Genomic DNA, 8,889 nt, shown 5'->3' with positions numbered 1-8,889 from the left:
ATAGAACATTGGACTGAAGGGTCTCAGGTTCGATTCCGGTCAAGGGCATGTACCTTGGTTGCTGGCACATGCCCAGTAGGGACCGTGCAGGAGGCAGCTGATCGATGTTTCTCTCCCATCGATGTTTCTAACTCTCTATCCCTCTCCCTTTCTCTCTATGAAAAGGTCAATAAAAGATATATTTTTAAAATGTTGAATTTCATGCCAAAAGAAGAGCATTTGCATGAAGTTTTAATTCGTTACTTTATTTTGAAGAAAAAGTTATCGTATACTTCAGGAAGCTTATGGTGAACATGCTCCATCTCAAGATACTTGTGAACGCTGGTTGAAATGCTTTAAAAGTGATCATTTCGATGTGAAAGACAAAGAACGTCCAGGTCAATGGAAAAAGTTTGAAGACCAACAATGACAAGCATGATTGGATGCAGATGCACGTCAGACTTAAAAACTACCTGCAGAAAGATTAAACGTTGCTCAGCAAACAATTTCCAAACAGCCTCACCGAGTCCGGAGAGCGGGCGCCCCTGGCCTCAGGCAGGCCGGCTCCCCGCCCTCTTCTTCCTTGGCCCGTCCCAGAGTCCGTGCTGGTTTCTCATCCTCGGGTCCATCCTCTGGTTCGACCTCGGCTTAATTTCGTGATCGGTTTAGGCGCGTTAGACGCAAGCAGAGCGCCATCCTCTGTGGTCCCCCCTATCCTCAGACTCGCCACCTCCCCTCTGCCTGCCCCTGGCACAGTCCTCCAGCCACCACAGCGATGACCACCAGCCACTGCTCTGCAGTCCTTGCTGGCAGCTGCCCTCGGTCTACCTGCAATACCGAGCACTCTTAGCTGAGGCCCAGAGCCCCTGAGAAGAGAGCCCAGTGCCGCCCAGTGCAGGCCTCTTGCCAGGAGTCCCCGCAGGAGCACCCCAGCCCCCAAAGAACACCATCTCCCACAGGAGCACCCAAGCCAGGGAACACCACCTCCCACAGGAGCGCCAGAGCCCCTGAGCACACCACCTCCCCGGAGCTTCCCCGGGCTCTTTGGCCCAGCACCCATGCTGGAGAGGGGCCACTGGACACGGAGACCTGGGACCCCTGGCAGCCTTCAGTGTGGCCTGGTGGTGCCTGCACCTGCTTGGAGCGGGCTGCCTGCAGTGCATCCTTTGTGCTGTCTCCTCTTTGAGCCGCTGGGCTGCAGACTGCTGGGCGACAGTCCTGGACCTGTAGGAGCCCCCAGACTGTGCGGGCGGGAGGGCGCCTGTTGTGGACAAGAGACCTGAATCAAATGTAAACCTGTTTTAATATTAAATATTGTGTCCAGTCCACAGGATTCTGATTAATTTACATACTAGGTGTACCAGTTAATAATGCGGATTTTTTCAATAGATGGAGTTACCCATAGGTTGATATATATGCGATTTGGTATGTATGCTATTTTGTTGTATTGACAGCAAGTTTCAAAACTTCATATATCAAATTTGCTGAAGGTGTTAACAGCATAGATATTTTTACGCTTAAAAATGTTGAATTTTCGTCCTGGGTCCGGGTGAGGCAGCCCCCCTGGGTCAGGGAGAGGCCACGCGCCCCTGGATCCAGGCGAGACCAAACCAGAGGGAGTGGGAACTGCATTGCGGGGGGGCTGAAGCGGCGGGGGCCAAACATGGCGGGGATCTCCCTTTTCCGCGTCCCTCACGGAAAGAGAGATGAACGAACCGGTTCTAAGTGGAGGCGGCCAGGGATTGAGAAATAATAGAAATAAAGAAAACAAGACGCAAAAATAGATTCATGAAGCTGGGGCTGGGTGGGACGCCATCTTTTCTCTCTGATGGAGAGGCAGCATGAGGACGAAGACAACCCTGAGCCACCCAGCAGGTTTATTTTATATCCCCAAAATCCAGGAAGTAACACCAAAACTTAGGATCAAAGGAGCTTATTTGCATTCTTAACTAGGCCCCAGCGTTACTGGATTTACATATCTAGACCCGCCCCTGCTGACACCTGGGCTGCTCTGAAGTCAGAACTGATTAACATGTCCAGCCTCATTGGGGAAGCATGTTCCCAGGGCGTGACTCGGCCTAAGCCCTGAGTTCGGCTGATGATAATTAAGGAAATGCCCAGGTGCCTCCCAGGCGGCCCTCTACACTGCATTACCACCATTTGTCCACCATCCAGAGCTGAAAAGTCAGTGCCAACATGTACACATAAGGAACTGGTGGACATTGAAATTGGGTCTCAAGAGAACTGTTGGTCCAGAAAGAAACTCACTACAGACTGATTCATTTGCCTGTCAGCATAAGTATTATTGCTCGTCTCACATTCTGTTCTTATAAGTATGTTTCTGGTGACACATGATCTCACTCATCTAGGGGAAATGATGAACAACATAGACTGATGAACAAGAACGGACCCAGAAACAGGGAGGCATCGATTGGACTGTGGGGCCTCTGAGGGGCCCCCTGTAGGGGAATGTGGGGGTAGGGGGGAGAGATCAACCAAAGGACTTGTGTGCATGCATAGGAGCCTAACCAATGGTTAAGGACAAAGGGGGGTGGAAGCATCTGTGGGGAGGGGTGTGGGATGGGAATGAAGGGATGAGGACAAATATGTGACACCTTAATCAATAAAGAAATTAAAATAAAATAAAAAGCACAAGGGCCTGTCTTGGTTTTGAACTAAAAAAAAAAAAAAGTCGAATTTTCCCTGGCCAGTTTGGCTCAGTGGATAGAGCATTGGCCTTCGGACTGAACGGTCCTGGGTTCGATTCAGGTCAAGGGCATGTACCTTGGTTGAGGGCACATCCCCAGTAGGGGTGTGCAAGAGGCAGCTGAGGGATGTTTCTCTCCCATCAATGTTTCTAACTCTCTATCCCTCTCCCTTCCTCTCTGTAAAAAATCAGTAAAAAATTTTTTTTAAATGTCGAATTTCATGCCAAAGGAAGAACATTTGTGGGAAGTTTTAATTCGTTACTTTATTTTGAAGAAAAAGTTATCGTATACTTCAGGAAGCTTATGGTGAACATGCTGCATCTCAACATACTTGTGAACGCTGGTTGAAATGCTTTAAAAGTGATCATTTTGATGTGAAAGACAAAGAACGTCCAGGTCAATGGAAAAATTTTGAAGACCATGCGCCCTGCACCCGCGCCCCGCGCCTCAGGCAGGCCGGCTCCCCGCCCTCCTAGTCCTCAGCCCCCTCTCGGGTCCGTCCTTGGGGTGCGCCCTGGTTCCTCGTCCTCGGGTTGATCCTTGAGTCCATTCTCATTTCTGTCCGTCCTCGGGTCCGTTCTCGGGTTCGACCTGGGGTCAGTCCTAGTGCCCGTCCCCGGTTTGGACCTCGTGCCCGACCTCGGGTCTGTCCTCCGGTTCGACCTCGGGTCTGTCCTGAGAGCGCTGGCTGCCCCGTCTCAGCTCCGCATCGCCCCGCGGGCGGGTGGAGGGAGCCCGTCCTGCAGGGGAACAGCGACCTCCGCTCTTGGCAAAACACCGGTCTCCTCGGCCGACGCCTCCGCCTCCTCTGCGCCCGGCCGGCCTGTGCGGAGCGCAGGGGGTGCGGGCGCCACTCGCTCTGAGCGCTGGGCGGATCCGAGTCTTTTTGCGGCTGGTCTTCAATCCTGTCGTCTGTGCACCTGGCATAGGAGTAACATACCAGGAACAACAGCAGCAACAGTGAGCCGTCACCACCGGTTTGGAATAGAAATGTCCAGCGCTAGATAACGGGGTTCGCGGGGAAAAGCATCCCAGCCAAGCGCGCAGAGCGAGTGCCGGCCGATAAAAGGAAAACATACAGCCCCAACCGGTGTCGCTCAGTGGATAGTGCATGGGACTTCGGGCTGAAGGGTCCCGGGTTCGATTCCTGGTCAAGGGCGTGTACCTTGGTTGAGGGCACATCCCCAGTAGGGGGTGTGCAGGAGGCAGCTGATCTCATGGACGTTTCCAACTCTCTATCCCTTTCCTTTCCTCTCTGTAAAAAAATCAATGAAATGTATTTTTTTTAAAAAAGGAAAACATATAATTAGCTTAAGAAAAAGCGATGATAATACCTGTGAAGGGTCTTGCTTGGCTGGGATGCTTTTCCCCGCGAACCCCGTTATCCAGCGCTGGACATTTCTATTCCAAACCGGTGGTGACGGCTCACTGTTGCTGCTGTTGTTCCTGGTATGTTACTCCTATGCCAGGTGCACGAAAAGCAGGATTGAGAACAAGCAGCAGAAAGACTCGGATGGGCCCAGCGCTCAGAGCGAGGGGCGCCCGCACCCCCTGCGCCCCCCCACAGGCCGGCCGGGCGCCTGGGAGGCGGAGGCGGCGCCCCAGGAGACCCCTGTTTTGCCGAGAGCTGAGGTCGCCATTCCGTGCAGGACGGGCTCCCTCCACCCGCCTGCGGGGTGATGCGGCGCTGAGACGGGGCAGCCAGCGCTCCGAGGACCGACCCGAGGTCGAACCGGAGGACAGACCGGAGGACGGGCACGAGGTCCAAACCGGGACGGGCACGAGGACGGACCCCAGGTCGAACCCCAGGACAGACAGACATGAGAATGGACTCAAGGATCAACCCGAGGACGGGCACCAGGACGGACCCAAGGACGAGGAACCACGGCGCACCCCAAGGACGGACCCGAGATGGGGCCGCGGACGAGGAGGGCGGGAGGGCAGGGAGCCGGCCTGCCTGAGGCGAGGGGCGCGGGTGCACCGCGCAGTGACCGGCCCTGCCACTCCGCCCGCTCTCGGGACTCATTAACTGGTACACCGAGCATATAAACTAATCAGAATCCTGTGGTCTGGACACAATATTTAATATTAAAACAGGTCTACATTTGATTCAGGCCTCTTGTCCACAAGGGCGCCCTCCAGCCCGCACAGTCTGGGGGCTCCTACAGGTCCAGGACTGTCGCCCAGCAGCTCAAAGAGGAGACGGCACGAAGGATGCACTGCAGGCAGCCCGCTCCAAGCAGGTGCAGGCGCCACCAGGTGGGGTCCGGGGGCGGACTGCACACTGAAGGCTGCCAGGGGTCCCAGGCCTCCTTGTTCAGCTGCCCCTCTCCAGCACGGGCTCTGGGCCAAAGAGCCCCGGGAAGCTCCGGGGAGGGGGTGTGCGCCGGGGGCTCAGGCGCTCCTGTGGGAGGTGGTGTGCTCCTGGGCACAGGTGCTCCTGAGGGAGGGGGTGTGCTCTGGGGCTCAGGTGCTCCTGTGGGAGATGGTGTTCATCGGGGGCTCAGGCGCTCCTGAGGGAGATGGTGTGCTCTGGGGGCTCAGGCGCTCCTGCGGGGACTCCTGGCAAGAGGCCTGCACTGGGCGGCACTGGGCTCTCTTCCCAGGGGCTCTGGGCCTCAGCTAAGAGTGCTCGGTATTGCAGGTAGACCGAGGGCAGCTGCCAGCAAGGACTGCAGAGCAGTGGCTGGTGGTCATCGCTGTGGTGGCTGGAGGACTGTGCCAGAGGCAGGCAGAGCGGAGGTGGCGAGTCTGGGGAGAGCGGGGACCGCGGGGGATGGTCCTCTGCAGCCCGGACTGCGGAATCCCCAGCCTTCTGCAGCGCTTCGACGTCCAGGAGAAATTGCTGCTCCATCGCAGAGACCTTGGGCCAGGAGGACGTGAGCCTGGAGCTGATGCAGAGGCTAAACCTGGTGTGCTGCCTGCAGCTGGATATTCATGCTCAGAGCAGGGGAGGGGGGCGGGGATGGAGGCGGGTGCAAGCCTCTAATGCGCCTAAACCAATCCTGTAATCATGCTCCACCAAAAGGATCAAGTAATCCTGTTCCACCCTAAGCCAATTGTGTGTTTGAGCTCTATATTTTGACTAAACACTCCAGGGAGTCATTCAATGCCCATTTAGCGACGCCCTTCCCCGCAGCCTTCTAAACATTGGTTTATCTAAGACAATGATACCTATATGGTCACCCAATCCCCTGGCTCCAGGAAAGCCCTGTCCTGACAACCAATCACTGTAAAGGACAAGCTGCTTCCTCCATTCCTCTTCACAGCTGTCCTGTAAACCCAGCCTCCCAGCTGCATTACTATGGGTTTTCAGATTGTCTTCCTATGAAGGAAGGGCTTCGAATTTTCTCTCAACCGTTCTTGTGGCCAAGAAGCAGGATGGGGACAAAACACCTGGTGACCCCCAAAGCTGGTGAGTAGCGGGTGCTGGTACCCCTGAGCCCACTGCCCTTTCTGTCTCCCCCACACCCACACCCGGGGCCTTGGAGTTCCAGGGCAAAGCTCAGCTCTGAGCTCCACTCCCTTAGTGCTGAGCTCTCTGATCCTGAGCCATGTCTGTTGAAGCTTCTTGATAATTCACCCTATTCTACTGTAACCAGGGAACACTGGGTCCCTGTGTGTTGGCAGAGCCAGTGAATCATAGTTCAGATGTTTAAGGAAATCTAGAGGCAAATGGGGCTTTCCTCCTGGGCCAATGCAGGAACCAGGGTCCTGTGCCTTTGGGGGACAGGGGGGAACTTTTGGGTAGTTTGGACCTGTAGTGGCCACTCTGGGGAAACTTTAACTTACCTAACATAGTCCACCTTAGGGCTGCCCTTAAAGAGAAAGGATCCTGGAAGCTCAGGGAGAAAGTAGAATGTGTTCTTTGATTGGTGTGAGGAAACTTCTAAAAGACAAAATAACTCCTAAAATGGTTTCTCTGTGGGCATCCTTGTGGTGCAGAAGTTAAAGAAAACCCTGGCTGTTGTGGCTCAGCAGTTAAAGCACCACCCTGAGCATCAGTGTCCTGGCTTGGATTCCCAGACCAGGATGGCTGGTTCAATCCCCAAGGGCAAATTATTCTCGAGTGAGGATTAACAACAACAACAATAACAACAACAAAATGACTTTAAAAAAATACAAGGAAACAAACAAATAAAAAATAGAGGTTAAAAACTTGAGTGGAAAGCTTTCGCCACCTGTGCAGGTAACCTTAACTTAGTCCTTCTCCCAGAAACCCAATTTGGCTTCAAATACTATTTCGAGTTTTTAAATGATAGCTGCAATATCTTTGTGTCTGTCTCTCTGTATGTTTATGTATCTATGTATGTATAATATGTATATGATTTTAATTTGTATGTATTTTTTATTGACTTCAGAGAGGAAGGCTACGGGAGAGAGAGAAACATCAATGGGTGTCTGTAGGGAGAGCTCAGAGAGCTCAGTTGTTTATAAATAGACAGTCTGGCGTTCCAAGGTTTCAGGCTCACAAATTGCTGTCTCCATTGTTCTCCCATCTTCTCTCTCTAACAGTAAATAAATTATTTAAAACCTGACCATCTCAGGCGCTGGCTAGAATGCTCAGGTGTTTAGCTCATAGTCCGGATATACCAAGGTTTAAGGTTGAATCCCTGGGTCAGAGCACACACAAGAAGCATCCAGGGAATGCATAAATTGGAAAAACAAAAAAGGGACCGTCTCCTACAGTTTTAGGAAGATGACTTCTGCTTTCTTTCTGATTTTCAAGCGTGTAGGAGAAATCGGCTGGTTTGTGCCGGTTATGTTGCCCTATGTCCGCCCAGGGGATGTCCAAGCCTGGTGATCATTGGATGGCATTTTACCTGGGACCCGCCTTGGGTGTTAGCACTGCTCCGTTCCCAGAGTCCAAGCTTTCTGAGTGACAGGTGTTTGTTTGCTTGTTTGTTTGCAATGTGGTTAGTCCTGGGCCATTAGATGCTCCCCAGCGGGGGCCACGGCTTTTGCTGTGGCTGATGGGGACTGGGTGCACCCAGCAGACTTTTTCTCAGAAGCAGTTTCTCTCTTGGTTTCTCTTGGTGGCGCCAGGGGTGCTGCCCAGCCCCGGGGATTCTGCCCTCGCCCCTCAGACTGCCTCGACCCAGTGGGGTGTGCCTGGCTGGGACACCCCTTGCAGGAGCCAGTTTCAGGGCAGCAGGCTCCTCTGTAGCCCCGCTTCCGACTTCACCCGCCAAACCAGGCGTTCTGGGGAAGTGATTTCCGATTTCAGCACAGCAAACGCCGCTTAGCAGGGAGAGTGCTTTCTCAGACCTCCAAGTCCCCACTTGGGAAGCAGCAGGCACTGGTTTCCAGAGGTGGGGACAGGCAGGGCTGCCCCTTCAATGGTGGGCGCTGTGTCTTGTTGGAGGCAGTTTTTTGCTCTTGAGAGCAAGCCGGGCAGAGGAGGCTGACAGGGCAGCCTGAGCTAAGAAAGGGGTAGAGAGGACAGTCCTATCTCTAAAGGACGGAGCTCTCTGGCCAGGCCCCGTAGAGTCACTTTGTAAACAATTGAATGACTTTCAGAGAGGAAGATGGGAGAGCAATGGAAACAAGATTTGTAAGCAGGAAGCCTTGGTTTACCAGAGACACCAATGTATTCCCTTTCCCCATGCCCTGGCTCCAGGAAAGCCAGGCCTGACAACCCATCACTTCTCAGTTCCTCTTCCCAGCTGTCCTGCACACCCAGCCTCCGAGCTGCATGTTGCTTTTCAGATTTCCTAGGGAGGTAGGGCTCTGAATTTTCTCTCAACAGTTCTTGTGGCCAAGAAGCGGGATGGGGACAAGAGGCCTGGTGACCCCCCAGGCTGGTGAGTAGTGGGTGCTGGTACCCTTGAGCCCACTGTCCTTTCTGTCCCCCCCCCCACCACCACCACCACCACCTAAGCCCCCCCTTGGGCCTTTGAGTTCCAGGGCAAAGCTCAGCTCTGAGCTCCACTCCCTTAGTGCTGAGCTCTCTGATCCTGAGCCATGTCTGTTGAAGCTTCTTGATAATTCACCCTATTCTACTGAAAGCAGGGAACCATATGAGTCCCTGTGTGTTGGAAGAGCTGATGAATAGCAGGTTCCATCAGTTTAGATGTTTAAGGAAATCTCCAGGGGAAGGGGGCTTTCCTCCTGGGCCAATACAGGTACCAGGGTCTTGTGCCTTTGGGGGACATGGGGGAACTTTTGGGTAGTTTGGAACTGTAGTGGCCACTCTGGGGAA

General features: G+C 53.6%; 1 protein-coding gene across 1 annotated transcript; it reads right to left on the bottom strand.

Moving 5' to 3' along the window:
- Nucleotides 1-4,849: 4,849 nt before the first annotated feature.
- LOC129148772 (annexin-2 receptor-like) lies at nt 4,850-8,384 on the bottom strand. Its single transcript, XM_054714368.1, has 4 exons — nt 8,367-8,384; nt 6,480-6,505; nt 5,205-5,572; nt 4,850-5,055 (listed from the first exon to the last, which is right to left on the bottom strand). The coding sequence occupies exons 1-4, from the start codon at nt 8,382-8,384 to the stop codon at nt 4,850-4,852; spliced, it is 618 nt and encodes a 205-aa protein (XP_054570343.1).
- Between the last annotated feature and the right edge of the window lie 505 nt (nt 8,385-8,889).

The sequence above is a fragment of the Eptesicus fuscus genome, chromosome 4 (genome assembly GCF_027574615.1).
Source record: "Eptesicus fuscus isolate TK198812 chromosome 4, DD_ASM_mEF_20220401, whole genome shotgun sequence".
Classification (NCBI taxonomy): Eukaryota; Metazoa; Chordata; class Mammalia; order Chiroptera; family Vespertilionidae; genus Eptesicus; species Eptesicus fuscus.
Note: the sequence above shows the minus strand (reverse complement) of the source record. Positions and strands in the feature narration are given on the sequence as shown.

What these genes read in the sequence shown, in the direction of transcription:
- LOC129148772 (XM_054714368.1), bottom strand. An exon ending in CCTAAGGTGGACTATGTTAG is followed by an intron (nt 5,573 to 6,479) that starts GTAAGTTAAAGT and finishes CATCAGCTCCAG; the next exon opens with GCTCACGTCCTCCTGGCCCA. An exon ending in CCCAGAGCACACCATCTCCC is followed by an intron (nt 5,056 to 5,204) that starts TCAGGAGCGCCT and finishes CCCCCTCCCCGG; the next exon opens with AGCTTCCCGGGGCTCTTTGG.